Source organism: Chanodichthys erythropterus, chromosome 15, assembly GCF_024489055.1.
Source record: "Chanodichthys erythropterus isolate Z2021 chromosome 15, ASM2448905v1, whole genome shotgun sequence".
In the NCBI taxonomy this organism is placed as follows: Eukaryota; Metazoa; Chordata; class Actinopteri; order Cypriniformes; family Xenocyprididae; genus Chanodichthys; species Chanodichthys erythropterus.
Genome location: NC_090235.1, coordinates 9,302,501 through 9,320,462, shown reverse-complemented (window position 1 = coordinate 9,320,462; position 17,962 = coordinate 9,302,501). Strand labels below are relative to the sequence as shown.

Genomic DNA, 17,962 nt, shown 5'->3' with positions numbered 1-17,962 from the left:
AAGATCCTTTTTCAACCTTGCTTTAATTTCCCTCAGGAGTGAAGCTTGCCGTTTACTCTGCGTCAATTCAGTGTTGCCCACCAGTACGTTCACACTGGATTTATGAACCAGTTTAAAATGGATTATTGGGAAAATAAAGTATTTGGAAGAGAAATCCACAATGACTTGGGGAGACTTTAAACTATCTGCCCTGAGCTAATGCATTTTTTTATCTTTTTATTTTATTAAAGGTGCCCTAGAGGTGCCTTTTCAAAAGTTTCAGCTCAAAATACCCCATAGATTTTTTTAAATTATTTTTTTTAACTGCCTATTTTGAGCCATTATTACATATGCACCGATTAAGCATGCGACCCTTTTAAATCTCCCGCTCCCCCACCCCGCTGTCACGGAAAAGAAGACTGGATACAAATGCAAGTTAATATCTCTTTAATAGAGCTTCACGCCAGGTAAGTAGATGACAAACACACAGCAGCAACACAGACAGCAGGAGAGGGGTAACACAGGGACTTCGATGGGCGATGAAGTGTCCGTGATGAATGATGGTCCTGAATGGTGAGTCCGTGTGTCCGTGTGAGTATCCGTGCATGAAATCCAGAAAGAGTAATCCAACGAGACAGACAGGTAACAGGGAACAGCGACGAGAATCCAATCCAGGAACAAGAAACACGAGAAACAACGGGACAACACCAGGACTACAACAAACGATCTGACAAACATGAGACGAAAGACAAGGTGTTATATAGGCAGGTGTAATGATCCACAATCAAGTGACACATCCCAAAACCTACACACAGACAACAGTATGAGACAGCGGATTAGTGAACCGTGACAGTACCCTCCCTCCTAGGAACGCCTCACGGCGTTCCCAGAACTCCTTACCTGTTGATTGTAATCATCAATAAGGGAGTGATCCAGAATGTCCCTAGCAGGAACCCAACTTCTCTCCTCCGGACCGTAACCTTCCCAGTCCTCCAAGTACTGGAATCCGCGTCCCCTCCGCCTAGAGTCCAGAATACGATTAACCGAATAGGTTGGTTCCCCGTCTACGAGTCGCGGCGCGACTGCCACTGGACTAATAATTTTAGTGACAGTAAACGGGCCAATGAATTTGGGAGCAAGCTTATTGGCAACGGAGCGGAGCGGAAAGTTCTTAGTAGAAAGCCACACCTTTTGACCCACGACATATACGGGAGGCTTCGACCGGTGGCGGTCGGTCTTAGCCTTGGTACGCGCCCTCACTTGCAGCAGAGTCTCGCGGGCTCTGTTCCAAGTGTGGCGGCACCTCTGGACGAAGGCGTGAGCGGAGGGGACCGCGACCTCGGACTCCAGACTGGGAAACACAGGTGGCTGGTAACCTAGACTACATTCAAATGGAGAAAGGCCCGTAGAAGACACTGGCAGTGAATTGTGAGCGTACTCAATCATAGAGAGTTGTTGACTCCAGGAGGAAGGATTCTTGGACGACAAACATCGCAACATTCGCTCTAAATCTTGGTTGGCACTCTCAGTCTGACCATTGGTCTGGGGATGGAACCCAGAGGAAAGACTAACCGTCGCCCCCAGTAACTTACAAAACTCCTGCCAGAATTTGGGGAGAAATTGGGGACCCCTGTCAGAAACCACATCCACCGGGAGGCCATGTAACCGGAAGATGTGATCAATGACCGCAACCGCTGTCTCCTTAGCAGAGGGTAATTTGGCTAAGGGTATAAAATGGGTCGCCTTCGAGAATCGGTCCACCACGGTCAAAACAACCGTATACCCTTGGGAGAGTGGGAGGGCGGTAACAAAATCTAGTGCGATATGGGACCAGGGTCTCGAAGGGACAGACAGAGGTTGGAGTAACCCATCTGGAGGTCGGTTGGAAGTCTTACCAGTGGCACAAACTGAACAAGCCAAAACAAAACTGCGAATATCACGAGCCATAGCTGGCCACCAGAATCATTGCTTGACTAAAAACCTAGTTCGATTAACCCCTGGATGGCAAGCCATGTTGGAACAATGACCCCACTTGATAACGCAGGACCTTAGCCCCTCCGGCACAAACAAACGGTTCGGTGGGCATCCGGGCGGAGGCGTTACTCCTTCTAAGGCCGCTAGGACCTTCGATTCGACCTCCCATGTAAGAGTGGAGACCACTAACGTCTCGGGAAGAATACACTCGGGAGTGGACGGGCGTTCGGAAGGGTCAAAAACACGAGAAAGAGAATCAGGCTTGATGTTTTTGGAGCCCGGGCGGTACGATAGAGTAAAGTCAAAACGTCCGAAAAAAAGGGCCCACCGAGCCTGCCTAGAGTTGAGCCTTTTAGCCGATCGTATATACTCTAAATTCTTGTGATCAGTCCAAACAATAAAGGGAACCCCCGATCCCTCTAACCAGTGACGCCATTCTTCCAACGCTAATTTGACTGCCAACAACTCTCTGTTACCAATGTCGTAATTGCGTTCGGCGGGAGATAAACGATGCGAAAAATACGCGCATGGATGCATCTTGTCGTCTGAGGGAGATCGCTGGGAAAGAACTGCACCTACCCCCACCTCTGACGCATCGACCTCCACCACGAACTGACGCGAAGGATCAGGGGCAATCAAAATAGGAGCTGAAACGAAGCAGCTCTTCAGTTTGGCAAATGCAGCGTGGGCTGCATCTGACCACCTGAAGGTCGTTCTGGGGGAGGTCATGGCGGTCAGAGGCGCGGCTAGTTGGCTGAAATTGCGAATAAAACGCCGGTAAAAATTAGCGAAACCCAGAAACCGCTGTAGGGCCTTACGGGAATCTGGGTTTGGCCAATCCACCACAGCCTTAACCTTGTCAGGATCCATGCGAATTCCCTCAGACGAGACGATGTACCCTAGAAAAGAAACAGACTGTGCATGAAATTCGCATTTCTCCGCCTTGACAAAAAAGCCCATTCTCTAGCAGTGGCTGAAGCACTCGTCTGACGTGTTGAACGTGCTCCTGGAGAGACGATGAAAAAATCAATATGTCGTCCAGGTAGACATATATGAACTGGTCAACCATGTCTCTCAACACGTCATTGACGAGTGCCTGGAAGACCGCAGGCGAGTTGGACAGCCCGAAGGGCATGACCAAGTATTCAAAGTGCCCTCTGGGGGTGTTAAAAGCGGTCTTCCACTCATCCCCCTTCCTGATGCGGACCAAATGATAAGCGTTCCTTAAGTCCAATTTAGTGAAAACGGACGCTCCTTGCAACCTCTCGAAGGCTGAAGACATCAACGCTGAAGGTTGAAGGTAATCAATACAAGGTCGCAAAGATCCGTCCTTCTTCCCCACAAAAAAGAACCCCGCCCCTGCTGGAGATGAGGAAGGGCGGATGAACTTAGCCGCTAGAGAATCAGAAATATATTTCTCCATGGCCTCCCTCTCGGGAACAGACAGAGAGTAAAGTTTGCCTTTAGGCGGAGACTTACCGGGAACTAAATCTATCGCACAGTCATAGGGACGATGAGGAGGAAGAGAAGCAGCCCGGGACTTACTGAACACTTCCTTCAGATCGATGTACTCCATGGGCACGTTAGACAAATCCACCGCCTCCTCCTGCAAAACAGAAACAGACACCGTGGGACAAGCAGACAAAAGACAAGACTTGTGACACTGGGTGCTCCACTCAGTGATGGTTCCTTGTTGCCAGTCGATGCGGGGATTGTGTTTAGTGAGCCAGGGATGTCCAAGAACAACAGGTGCATGAGGTGAGTCCATGAGCAGAAATTGGGACTTGTCAATGTGATTACCAGATGTGATGAGGGTGATGAAGTCAGTAGTATGGGAAACACTGGGAAGAGGCTGTCCATTGAGAGCGTTGACGGATATGGAGTGCGTCAGAGGTGATGTGGGTAAACCGTGTTGTTGTGCGAAAGAAATGTCCATGAAGTTGCCCTCCGCCCCAGAGTCCAGAAGTGCGTCGCAGGTGATGTTATGCGTTGCCCATCTCAGTCTTACCCGCCTCTCTCTCTCCTCCCGGGAAAGCCGAGCTCTCCCCACCTGCATGGGCTCAGGATCGGAAACAGGACCGACCGTATCCACCACGGAGGAAAAACGACTGCCGCCTCCGCTGTGCTTCTCTCCAGATTCGTCTAAAAGCTCTAACCTCTGTAAACGAGAGTCCACACGTAGAGCGAGTTCAACCAGTCCATTGAAGGTCTTAGGTAGGTCCAGTGCGTAGATTTCACGGTGTAATACGATCGGCCAGCCCATGCAGGAACACATCCCACTGCGCCTCCTCGTTCCACCGGCACTCCGCTGCGAGGGTGCGGAACTGAATGGTATAGTCGCCGACCGTGCGGTTGCCCTGTTTCAGGGCGGTGAGTTGACGGGCGGCCTCCTTTCCTGCCACCGCACGGTCGAACACCCTCCTCATCTCGTCGGAGAGCGCCGGGAACGAGGAGCAGCATTGATCTTGATTTTCCCACACCGCCGTTCCCCAGAGTGCCGCCTTTCCGGTCAGGAGGGTTAGAACAAACGCTACCTTAGATTCTTCCTTCTCGAAGGTGCGTGGCTGCAGAGCAAAGTGAAGAGAACACTTGTTAAGAAACGCTCAACAAAAATCTGGCTCACCAGCATAGCTCTGTGGGACGGGAAGGCGGGGCTCAGGTAGGTCTCTCTGCTCTGGTGATGGTGGGGGAACAGGCGGCGGGGCTGGCGCAGTGGGAGCGCGAAGTCGTTGCAGCTGCTGGGAGAGCTCGGACACCTGTGTTACCAACGCCTGAACAGCGCGTCCGGTGGAAGAGATGCTCTCCTGCTGCTGATCCATGCGAGCAATACTGTGGTTGATAAACTCCATGATAGCTGCTGAACTTGCTGCATCCATAGTTGGTCAGATCGTTCTGTCACGGAAAAGAAGACTGGATACAAATGCAAGTTAATATCTCTTTAATAGAGCTTCACGCCAGGTAAGTAGATGACAAACACACAGCAGCAACACAGACAGCAGGAGAGAGGTAACACAGGGACTTCGATGGGCGATGAAGTGTCCGTGATGAATGATTGTCCTGAATGGTGAGTCCGTGTGTCCGTGTGAGTATCCGTGCATGAAATCCAGAACGAGTAATCCAACGAGACAGACAGGTAACAGGGAACAGCGACGAGAATCCAATCCAGGAACAAGAAACACGAGAAACAACGGGACAACACCAGGACTACAACAAACGATCTGACAAACATGAGACGAAAGACAAGGCGTTATATAGGCAGGTGTAATGATCCACAGCTGCCGCTGATCAGCAATCAGCGGCGACGCCCACACAGAACAATCAAGTGACACATCCCAAAACCTACACACAGACAACAGTATGAGACAGCGGATCAGTGAACCGTGACACCCGCGAGCTCTCAACTGCCTTAAACAGCAAACACAAAGTTCACACAGCTAATATAACCCTCAAAATGGATCTTTACAAAGTGTTCATCATGCATACATCGATTCCTGTGAGTATAGTATTTATTTGGATGTTTACATTTGATTCTGTATGAGTTTGATAGTGCTCCGTGGCTAACGGCTAATGCTACACTGTTGGAGAGATTTATAAAGAATGAAGTTGTGTTTATGAATTATACAGACTGCAAGTGTTTAAAAATGAAAATAGTGACGGCTCTTGTCTCCGTGAATACAGTAAGAAACGATGGTAACTTTAACCACATTTAACAGTACATTAGCAACATGTTAACAAAACATTTAGAAAGACAATTCACAAATATCATTAAAAATATCATGTTATCATGGATCATGTCAGTTATTATTGCTCCATCTGCCATTTTTCGCTATTGTTCTTGCTTGATTACCTAGTCTGATGATTCAGCTGTGCACATCCAGACGTTAATACTGGCTGCCCTTGTCTAATGCCTTGAACATGAGCTGGCATATGCAAATATTGGGGGCGTACACCCCGACTGTTACGTAACAGTCTGTGTTATGTTGATTCGCCTGTTCTTTGGAGGTCGTTTAAACAAATGAGATTTATATAAGAAGGAGGAAACAATGGAGTTTGAGACTCACTGTCTTTTCCATAACTCTTGTTATTCAACTATGCCGACATAAATTCAATTTTTGAAGACCTCTGAGGTCTGACGGTATCGCCGGCGATACCACCGTGGTTTTTTTCTTATCAGTGTGAAAGAGACTCAAAATACTCCGTCAATGTTGCACATACAATTAAGAGTTATACACCATTTTAATCTGTGGAATATCTTCTTTCATTTGTGTACACTCAGAGTAAAAACAGAATTTTGTGCTTTTTGTAAAATAAAGAAAACTAACATGATGCGTGATTTCTCCTCTCCCTCTGAACGAACTCCAATCTGATAGTTCTCAGAAAATGAACTGTAACTTAGTGAATACTAATGACAAAAAAATTACACTTATGTCTAAAAAAACGTTAAGATGTCAGGTTTTAAATCATGTAAGTCAAATCGAAAACAAACCTTCTTTGTTTATGTAATCTGTATGAAAAGAGAGCCATGTCAGAAATCCGTGATTCAGCTCATTATCTGCTAATGCGGCCACGCCCATGGAGCCAGCGCTATTCAGACGCTAATTCAGTCAATACATGCATACATCATCTCAATCGTGTATTTATTGTCTTGAAAAGTGTTTATCTGGATGTAAAAGTCATGGTTAGCGATCTCTAGAAGACATGCAGTTACTTCCTGTTTACTTGTCTTCTACAGATGAAGTTTAGATGAGTTTTTGTTTCTTTAGCGCCCTCCTGCTGCTGTATGAATTGGAAACTCCATTCATGGAATAGCCTCTTCTTCTTTTAGATGAATTTGTGGACTAAAATGCACAGAGCGCCCTCCGACTTCAAGGATGAATTGAAAACACCAGCGCTCATAGTAATGACAGTGAATATTAAATAAAAATAACTCCTCTGTATAGAAAATTGACATAAGCATATGAGAATCCAATATTTCTCCAAATGTGCATGCTTTTAAACTAAAAGCCTATATTCAGACTCTTTGCATCACAGAAATACATTATATTTTAAAGTATAATATAAAACCATTACTTTATATTGTAATAATATTTTTCTGTATGTTTCATATATCATAATGAGCTTGAGACATCACAGAAGGTTTTTTTTCACAGCCTACCTGACTGAAATGCCTCATTAATATGCAAGTCATTTCAGCTCATTACTATCCAATTCTTTTGTCTTCTCAGGTGAGAATGGCCCATTTTCAGTGGTGATTCACGCCTCCTTGCATACTGTGTTTCTTGGCAAAAAGTGTCTTACAAAAACTAAATCAATATATTGTTAAATATGAAGGAGTAGGCAGCATCATTTTTACATAATTTTGAAGCAAAAACTCTAGTCTACAACCTCCAATACCCTAAAGTCTTATGAACACAGATTTATTATACTTTTTTTGGCCTTATTTCAGTGACTTAAGTTTTTTGTTTTTTCAACAACCACGCATAAATGTTATTCCTTCAAAAACACAAACATGTACATACATGTTCCTCACATATTATTGTAGCCTAGTTTGTGCTGAATACAGTGTAATGACACTTTTTCCATTAATATGTTTATGAACAACTGAAAAAAGCACAAATGTCAGGGCATGTCAAAAGTTCTTCAGGCCCCAAATCAGCCTCAGACTCCAGAGGGTTAATATAAGGGAACAAAGGGGTGGCCATTACTTCTCACACACACTGATGATATTTATGAATGAATGTATGTATTTATGTAATTTATTTATAAATTTATAAATGTTTTTTACATTTATTTATACATTTAATTATTTATTTATTTGAAGTATTCATATATATTTATTTTCTTGTTTTATTAAATGCACTTGTTTTGTTAATTAACTAATTGTATTATTAATTGTATGCACTTTTATTTACTTGTTGAATTAATTAAGTTTATTTATTTACTTTTTATTTATTCACTTTTTTAAATATACAACAGCATATCACAATTTATCTTCTCACAAAATTTAAACTCAAATCAATATTTCATGTCTATTATTTACTTATTCACTAAGTAGTTGTCTAAAAAGCTGGATAATGTAACAATTGAATTCATTGTGGAATTACCATGTGACTGTACATTCTGCCTTTATATAGTTCTATTTTTTTTTTTATTATACATTCAACCCAAAATGATTTGAACTGTCTATATTATGCCTCCTTTTATTAATAATTTGTGCAGTTTTAAACTCTCCAGTAACATAGGCATCTCACAATGGCAACGGTTTCTTTAAGGTGTGAATTTTCACATTGTAATTCATGAGAAATGTCAGCAATAACTATATTTCAAAGGCGATGGACAAGAATAGATACTGTTGGTTTTCATTCTTTGAAAATATCTCATGCGTTCTAAACTCCATATGGCCTTCAGCAGCGGATGATTATTAGTGTGAGACGGGGCTCTGGTTAATTTGAGCGTGAAATCTGCAAGCATACTGTAGATAATACAGTGAATATATCTCCTCCCGAGGGAAAGAGGGGCCATTGTTTGGAAAAGCTTAATCAGTATAAGACTCCGTCTCTGGATTAATGGAAAAGCTCAGCAGTGAAATGTAGTCTGCTAACTTTCAGCTCTGAAGGATTTATGCAAAAACAGAGAGCAAAATTCAACTGAAAGGTCAGGTGTAGTAGTTTATACCTTGAATGCAGATGGATAAAAGCATCTGCCAAATGCATAAATGCAGATGTTATATCAGGTCATCTTATTGCACCCCCAAGGAAAATTAAATATTCACAATTGCTGCAGGCTATTCGGTTTGACCAGATTTATAGCAGTTCATGCAAACATACTGATCAGACCTGTCAACATCAATGAATCATCTTATGTTTAAGAGCTAAATGTTTTTCTGTCTTTATGCATTTATACAGCAAGCAGCTTTTTCATAAATACTTGTGTGTGTTGCAGATTTCCAGTGGGTTCAGGGCGACGTTTGTGAGGTGCAGTTAATGGTCTATAATCCAATGCCATTTGAGCTGCGGGTCGAGAACATGGTAAGCATTATCTATCTATCTATCTATCTATCTATCTATCTATCTATCTATCTATCTATCTATCTATCTATCTATCTATCTATCTATCTATCTATCTATCTATCTATCTATCTATCTGTCTGTCTGTCTGTCTGTCTGTCTGTCTGTCTGTCTGTCTGTCTGTCTGTCTGTCTGTCTGTCTGTCTGTCTGTCTGTCTGTCTGTCTGTCTGTCTGTCTCCATCCATCCATCCATCCATCCATCCATCCATCCATCCATCCATCCATCCATCCATCCATCCATCCATCCATCCATCCATCCATCCATCCATCCATCCATCCATCCATCCATCCATCCATCCATCCATCCATCCATCCATCCATCCATCCATCCAATTTGTCTGTCTATCTCGCTATATGAGCAATATTACACTCGTAGCTGTGTGATATGGCTGTATATCAGCATGGCTGTGATTCGGCCGTAGGTAATTACAGCATGCTGATATACAGCCATATTGCACAGCTACGAGTGTAATATTGTGTTTAAATAACAGTTCAATGGCACAAGAGTGTAAATAAGAACAACAACGGAGTGTCTTTAAAAAGCCTTTTTGTGCAGAACTACTTCCTTCCACCATGGATCCAAATCTCAAGTTGATAGTTTAACAGTTGACCCAAGCCTCCGTTACTAATTCTAAAACGTCACTTCAGAACTAGTAATGAAGGAATGTTGAGTCGCTTCATTGAAGCTTATTGTATTATGAGTGTTTAGTCGATCTCTCTCTCATAATATCATAATACTCTACATATTATCTGCATCTGATATGACATTTATTCTTCAGGTCGATGTCCGTATTATATCAATTTTAAAGAAATCAGTTTGAATATCCGCAGAGGAAAGCAACATCTTTGACTTTGTTCTTTGACATCTTTTAAAAGTACCACAGTGCTAAAACAACTTTCTGACTCAGTCGTAAAGAGAGTCTTTTGCCACCATCTAATGGCGTAATAATGTAACTTTCACTGATACTATTGACGTACCCTTTCTCAAAACCAAATACTGCATATTATTTATATAAAATAATATTTATTGAACAACAATATTTAAATTAACAATTATAAAAGACATAAGCAAAGCAACATAAGCAACCAATAAACACAATCAAATAAATAAAAAACACAAGCAAACAATTAAGTAAAATGTACAAAATTAGCACTCCAGTACAGGGAGATTGCCCGTTTGATATACCCCAAATGAATTACATTTTTAACCACTATCTACATAAGAGCCAGTGGCAAATACTCAAAGCACTGGCCAAGATGAAGCCGTTCTCTGCGGCTACACGAGCACTGAGCAGTCGCTGGCGGCTTGAAGCTTGGATCTGCAAAAGCATCAAAACAAATAGTAAATTAGGTGCTATGTGTATATATGAGTCACATATTTGAGGTCTAAATAACTACATTATTGCCTATAAACTCTTTTAAACTACATTTTATGACATAACAACGGTAGTATTTATATGGTAGATTTGCTCGACCACCATGATACAAGCGGTTTAACGGTACCAGTGCTGATACTGGGAGAATATCACATGGCTCTCAGCCAATCAGATTCGAGAACCAGAAAGTACTGTTGTATAAATATATATGTGCACACACACACACACACACAGTAAGTGTAAAACAGAATCCAGCCATAATTGGATGTTAAAAAACAAACAAAAAAGTTGACTCTCTTAGAGGATTTTCTTTTTTAATTTTCTTTGTTGTTTTTTTTCTACTGTTTTAAATGTATTTTTTTTTTTTTTTTTCATAATTGAAAATGAGAGAGAAGTAGTGAAAGAGAGAGGGAGTCCATTATACACACTGACATGTTAATGTCCTAATCACAGTAGAAAACAAGATTTTACATCAGAGCCCTGCAGAGACAGTTACTCTTGACATTCATCACGGTGAGAGAAAATGCTAGGAACGGATTTTATTTGTGAATACTTCTTTTTGAAGTGTATACAAATGTAAAAATCGTGCTGGAAATGTGTTATATTGCACCTGCTCAGGACATGGTGTTTTTCGACAAGGCTGTGTTTGGTTAAATGATGTTTGTTTGTGATTTGGGCACTGCGGCGAGCAATGGAATTGTAATGCAAATGTCATTGCCAAAAATATTTTGTTTTCCACTCTACATATTAACTGCACTTTAGAGTTCAACCCAGAAAGCTGAAACGAGATGGTGCTGCTTATTGGTGGCTTGAAGGCCATTTTGGTCACTAAGACCTGATCATAATGACAGGGAAATAGAGGCAGAACCACCCTGAAGTGAAGAAGACAGTTTGTGTGAATGTGGGAGAGGGTTTACCGTGTTTTTCTGACACTATAATGGGCCACTCATATAAGACCCAATTATCAGAATCCAGCCATGTGGAGATGTTCCTAAGAAACCAAGGTAATTGAGTATCAAATGTTGGCTTTCCTAGTTCTGCCTGCTCTCTACATAGACAGCTGCCTTTTAAGAGGCGGTTCACGTAGAACACATTCTTGTGTTCCATCGGAGCTTTGGATTTTAGGTCATAAGAAGGCATCTTAGAATTTTAGCAACCATTCTGTTTGTTTTTAGATTTTGTTTGTAATTGTTTGTATTTGTATTGTTTTATTTGAGTTATTTTTTATGAAATATTCTATTTTTATGTCATGCAAATTGCTTGTTGCAATGCATTTGTGGGATTTTTGCAGTATTTCATACGTGATGCCTGAAAACGCTGTCTGAGTAGGCAGCGCACAGATTTTAAGAACGGAGCTGTTTGTATTCCCCTGCACAACTGAATACCCACTTTTCATCTCCCTCATATATATATATATATATAATATATATATATAAACAGTCTTTTAGGAGCAATTCTGGGGTTAAGTTTATTCTCAAGGGCACAATAGTGATAGAACAGGTCTGTGATTTTAGTAACTGTTGGATTGAATCTACTGTCTTTATGTTAGCAGCCCAGATCCATAACCATTAGACCGTTGACACCCCACAGGTTCAGGGCGCAGGTGTTCGCTCCAGCTAGAGGTTAAACTCCAATTCAAAGACTTTTTTTTTGGTCCTTTCCCACCAGGGATGGACTATAGTGTGGATGTGCATTTGTGTGAAAAGGAAAATGATTCTGTAGGTGAGTTGTGTTGTTCCATACATGCCCAGATCTGAACCCAGATGGAATCAGCTTGATGCCCTATAAAACTCCTCTGCCAGGTGTCAGATGGCACCGCGGATGGTGCCAGGATGAACCGGTGTGACCTTACTGCTGACCTTACAGTGGCTGCACAGAATAAATTCACTGTACCACGATGCTGTTTGTTCTTTCAGCATCTTACTATTGGCAAAAGGTGCGTCCCAATTCGCGTACTTATTAGGGATGTCCAGATCCGATCACGTGATCGGAAATCGGGCCCGATCATGTGGTTTCAGACTCGATCGGAATCGGACATTACCTCCCGATCAGGACTCGGATATAACTTATATGTATTAGGGGTGCAACGGTTCTCGGTGAAAAATCGAACCATACGGTTCTCCACTGACGGACCGCAGTTCGAATGACGACGCATCTATTGGTTAATATGGTGTGTTTAAAATAGCAACGTGGAAAACAGACAGAGTTCAGATAATGTATGTTTCAGTCGATAGATGCACAAAACGTTACAACAACGATAATCAGAAAGCGTGGACAAAACAGTCACTCTTTATAAACTGTTAATTGCGAGTGTCGTCTGCTCTAATGTCCAGCCATTTACGCCGTCATCACCCGGGTGATGATAGCGCGCGAGCGCAGGTGAGACCTGAACAGCACACGTTGCTGTCTGTATTTAAACTAACTCGTTTAAGCCTTGCTGATTTAAACCTTAAAGAACAAGACGCGAAAGAGAACTCGCACGCGCTGTGAGAAGATTTGTGTGCGCTCATCCGAAGCGCGCGCACACGCTTATTCCAGTCAGCGCGCAAATACTGAGTTCTCTTTCAAGTCTTGCGCTTCGGCGGCCACATTCATACAAAAATTATGTCAACATGCCCGTCCTAGTGAGTATCCTAGCAAACATAGTCGGTTATGTCTTAAGTGAACGTATATTAGTCGAGAAAGACATGCATGTGGAACAGTATATGTACTGGATTGTGCATGTCTTAAAGGGAAAACAACTATTCCTGCTGCCTGTTTTTAATGTTAAATAAAACAACAAATAACAAAGAAATCACTCACTGCTCTTGACTGAATACTTTTTGTAACTTCAATAATGATTAATCTTTATTTATTTTATACAGTAAAGATAATATGCAGTGATATTTTATATTTGATTACTATTTGAAAACTGTTAGATACCTGAAAAACCTGAAAAGCACTGTTCCTGGATCTGTTTTTTCGCTCTTCTTTATTCTTTTTTATGTAGGCTATTAAGTACTATTAAGTAGCCTGAAAAATATTTTTTTTGGTCATGATTCGAGCGTTTAGAAACTAAATTTATGAGCCGGTTGTTGTTAGATTTCATTGGTGATTTCAGATATGAAATTTAATCGTAAGGTTGGCGAACAGTTTTGGAGAATTTGATGTTTCCCCATTCAAAGAGATAGGGCAATGATGCCCAGGATGTGTAAATAATTTGTTATTACTAGGCCTAAGATGTTTCATTTTTAATTGCTTTAATGTATAATTTAAATCATTTTGTACTTTATTTAATTTATATAGACATTACAAACTGTTTTGCTACATAAGACATTTGCAATTTCTAATTTATGAGTTCATGAAACTGCTTTGAAAATATTTCTCTTCAATTCACTTTGGTCTCAGTTTAATTAAGTGTATGATTATGGTACAGTGCTTTTGGAAATGGGTTGTATAATTTTTGTCAGGTGGAGCAGGGGGAAAAAAGACTCACAAAGAGCATATTTCCACAGGGTCTTTGTAGCAGCTGATGAAAGTCAGAAAAGAACAGATCGTTAGCAATAGCTGTCAAGCTAATTAACCTTTTCAAGAAGGAAATGCAAATGAGTTATTTCAAAATACGCTTATACAATAGTGAATCCCTCCACATAATATGAGCTACAGGTTTTACATAGTAAACTGTTTTATAGGTTAGGCACTTATTGCTAGCCTTCAGAGCTGAACATGGCATTGTAGCCTATGGCTAATTAAGGTTTAACTATTACATAAAACCAGACATCTTGAATTGCATTATTATGTGTATTCACTACAACTCAACTGTTCAGAGTTTGAATAAAGAAGACATCTTTGAGTCTTTTGATTCTCCTTTGTTTATGGTTCTTCGATCTAGACTCTTGACCAGGGATGGGCAAACTGGGTCCTAGAGGGCCACTCCAACCCTAATCAAACACACCTGAACCAGCTAATCAATTCTTTAAGGCAGTAGTCTCAAACTCAATTCTTGGAGGGCCACAGCTCTGCACAGTTTAGCTCCAACCAGCTCCAACTCACACCTGTTTGAAAGTGTCTAGTAATCCTGAAGACCTTGATTAGCTGGATCAGGTGTGTTTGATTAGAGTTGGAGCAAAACTTTGCAGAGCTGTGGCCCTCCAGGAATTGAGTTTGAGACCACTGCCTTAAGGATTAATAGAAAGCTAGAGGCAGGTGAGTTTTATCAGGGTTGGAGCTGAACTCTGCAGGACAGTGGGCCTCCAGGGCCGAATTTGCCCATCCCTGCTCTAGACAGAGGAGTCTAGAGTAGTCTCAGCCTCAGACGTCACGCCCACCGACCGTTGGCTGGAAGTCTGATGCATATGGCGCACTTATCTGGAAACACTTCAGGAGTTTGGAAGTCGTCATCTGGTTGGTTAAATGTCCGGGAGATGTGTGTGTCGCGTTCTTTAACAGTCCGCATGGAAACAAATGCCGTGATGCCAAACCCTCTTGTGGAAGAAGAACGTGGTCGTGTTTACAAGCGCTTACTAGGATCAACTAAACACTGAATTTTCAAAACTATGTGAAGTTCGCAGCTCCATTGTTGCAGTAAACTTGCACAACGTTCTTGAATGAATCATTTATTAGATGCAAGCTGGTCTGTTATTGAGGGGACATTGAACAAAATAAACTGTGATTGGTTGCGTTACATGTCAGTCAAATGTCCGTTCGTAAAAAGACCAGGAGTAAATGCCTCTGAAACGCTTTAGAGATGGATTTAAAACTGATCGCTCATACCACTTCAGGGGTTGGTTTGAGACAAATTCCAGACAAAGTGTAAATGCATCTGGTTGTTAAAACCACATAAATTTTACTCTCCCCAAATGTTAAAAAATAAATGTATGAGAGTGTGTTATAAACAATATGACATGTTATAGCCAGATATGACAGCACTACTGCAACACGCATTGCCGCAGATGAGTAGACTTTACAGAGTGCCTGACTCTTCCATTGTCAATACAAGATTTTGACTAAAAATTGATGCACCTCTTGATGGAAATAAATGTTGTGATGTTGTCACTCTGTAAAGTCTACTCCAGCACATCCCAGAGACTTTCAGTGAATTTAAGGTCTGGGACTCAGAAGTGCCAATTCGTGTGAAAATGATTTTATGCTCCCTCCCAACAATTTTTCACAATTTGAGTCTTGACATTGAATCTTGACATTGTCATCCTGTAATATGGCCACAATGTGTCTTCCTACATGGTTGTTTAAGAAATGAAAAGCTACACAGTAGAGATAGAAAAGTTTCATGTCACAGAGACATTGGACACTCAGTGGACCGAATATAAGGAGAAATAGAAAATCCTCTTCTCATTTCTTTTCCTGTTGAGTCCAGAGTTTAATGGTTTCATTCAGGCTAATATGGTAAAAACCCCATAAAGCACATTTGATGGACTTTGAGTGGTGTCTCGTGTATTAATAGAAAGCGGGAAAACTCTCAGCGGAGAGCAGCTTGACTTCTGGAGGTGTAGTAATAATCGGCCCTCACCTCCACGACGAAGGTGTAAGCAGCTGGTTTTCAATCTGTCTCCGTCTCTCACTCTCATCTGCCGCTGCGATTCTGGTAAAGCTGGTACCTTTCTTTGTAGTTCTGTGAACAAGAGCAATTTTCTCCATGGGTAATGGGCAGAGCATGCTGGGAGAGATTTCATCTCCTCCATATCAGATGGATATCAGGATGATTGATTATATGATGTTTGGAGTTAAAAGAGAGAGAGAGAGAGAGAGAAAGAGCAGAGAAAGAAAACTCAAACCTTGGTCTGTCCCCAGTGTTTTTTCATTCATCTATTTCTGTCTTTACATTCTGCTTTTGGCTTCTGCATTTGTCTCTTATCTCTTTATTCTGGTGTTATTATCGTTAATGCAAAGACAAAAGCTAGCGTAGAAAAAAGCATAAAACTGTGAAAGATTGTGTATTCTGCCAAAAAAAGCCCAATTAGTAGGTTGAAATTGGAAAAACAAAATGCCAAACAAAATATTTGTTATTAGGATCTAATGATATGTGTTTCTTATTTTAGTTTTGCTTTTTAGCTGTTTTTGGTAAATATGCATTTTCAGTTGCTATTTCAGTTAATCAACTCCTTTTTGGAGATTGAATGATCCACATTTTGGAGATTGCTCAGGAGCAATATATATTATTATTTACACAATTTACTAAGCTAAGAATATAGTATAGGCATTGTTAGTATTTATTTGTTCAATCATTTGTTAGTTTTTTGTTTTATTTGATTATTTGTTTTATTTATTTGTGTTGTATTTCGTTATCAAAGTGTTTTATTTAGATTTGTTTTAAAGTGTTTTGTTTTGTCATTTATTTATTCATTCATTATTATTAGTTTATTTATTGGTATTAAACTGAAAAAAAAAAATAAAACTAATGAAAATTGTCATTATTTCATCCTTTGGAATGTAATATTTTACTCATTCTTGCATACATATTTACCAATGTATATTGACCACTATGTACTCTGTGTGATTGTGTTCATCAGGGTCTGTTGACATCAGGTGTGGATTTTGAGTCCCTTCCTGCCGCTCTGTCTTTGCCAGCGGAGTCTGGCCTCTATCCGGTGACTCTGGTTGGAGTTCCACGCACCGCAGGCAACATCACAATCAGCGGTGAGTTTTACAACACATTAAACACAACATGAAACTGAAACTGAATATTCAGTGCGGAAATAATGATTTGTATCAATTGGGAATTGATTGGCTTGCGAATATGTATTCTAGGGGTGTGCAATATCACAATTTTTGATCATGAATAATTAAAATGTCTCCACAATGTGCTTTTGAAGAAATGTCGTAGTAATGTGCTACAGTGCACATTCTGTCAGTTGCAGTTTTGTTGCAGTTTTTACAGCTCGATGTACATTCACATCACATGTTAGGTAGGGTTATGCTCACGTGACATCACAAATGTTTATGTTTTGCATGCGTTTTAAAGCCTTGCCGGTTAAGCATTTTATTCACACGCTGTTCTGACATGCAATGAGTGCGTACTCCCACTCTGAAAGACTTTTAAACAGCCTGTGAGTACTAAACTAAGCTATCTTTCACATCTTATTGTGCTTAAACTGTCAAATACACACAAGGTTTACATAAACACAGCTGGCTATGTCTTAAGTGAACGTAAACAGTTGGGAGAAGACCAGATGAGTGTCTGTATATTACATATATATCTTTTTTTTTTTTTTTTTTGAACAGTCTATGGTGGGCCTATATTAGATCTGTGCATTTCTTAAAGTGACAGCAGCCTAATAAACCTGCTGTTGCTTGTCATTAATGTTATTCAAACAACAAAAGGCAGTACTGCTCAGTCACTTGCAAAATAGTAAAACCAACATGAAAAATTTGTGATATAATATTTTTGTCATATCGCCCACCTCTAATGTATTCTGTTTTTTGTAATTATTGAGTAAATATTGAGTACATTAAGTAAATAGGATATAGAAATTAAATAGTAGGTAAATGTTGTTGTTTTTTAATTCATTCATATTCTCTGCAATTTTTCTACTGTTTCAAAACCAATGGACTACTGAAGGCAAAAAAAA

The 17,962-nt window shown here is 40.8% G+C and overlaps 1 protein-coding gene across 2 annotated transcripts in view; it reads left to right on the top strand.

Moving 5' to 3' along the window:
• trappc9 (trafficking protein particle complex subunit 9) overlaps positions 1 to 17,962 on the top strand; it is a 243,329-nt gene that overhangs the window by 58,584 nt on the left and 166,783 nt on the right. For both annotated transcript variants that reach the window (XM_067411133.1, XM_067411132.1), the window contains 2 exons: positions 8,896 to 8,981; positions 16,904 to 17,030. In XM_067411133.1, coding sequence (XP_067267234.1) covers positions 8,896 to 8,981; positions 16,904 to 17,030 — 213 coding nt within the window. The remainder of the gene's footprint in view (positions 1 to 8,895; positions 8,982 to 16,903; positions 17,031 to 17,962) is intronic.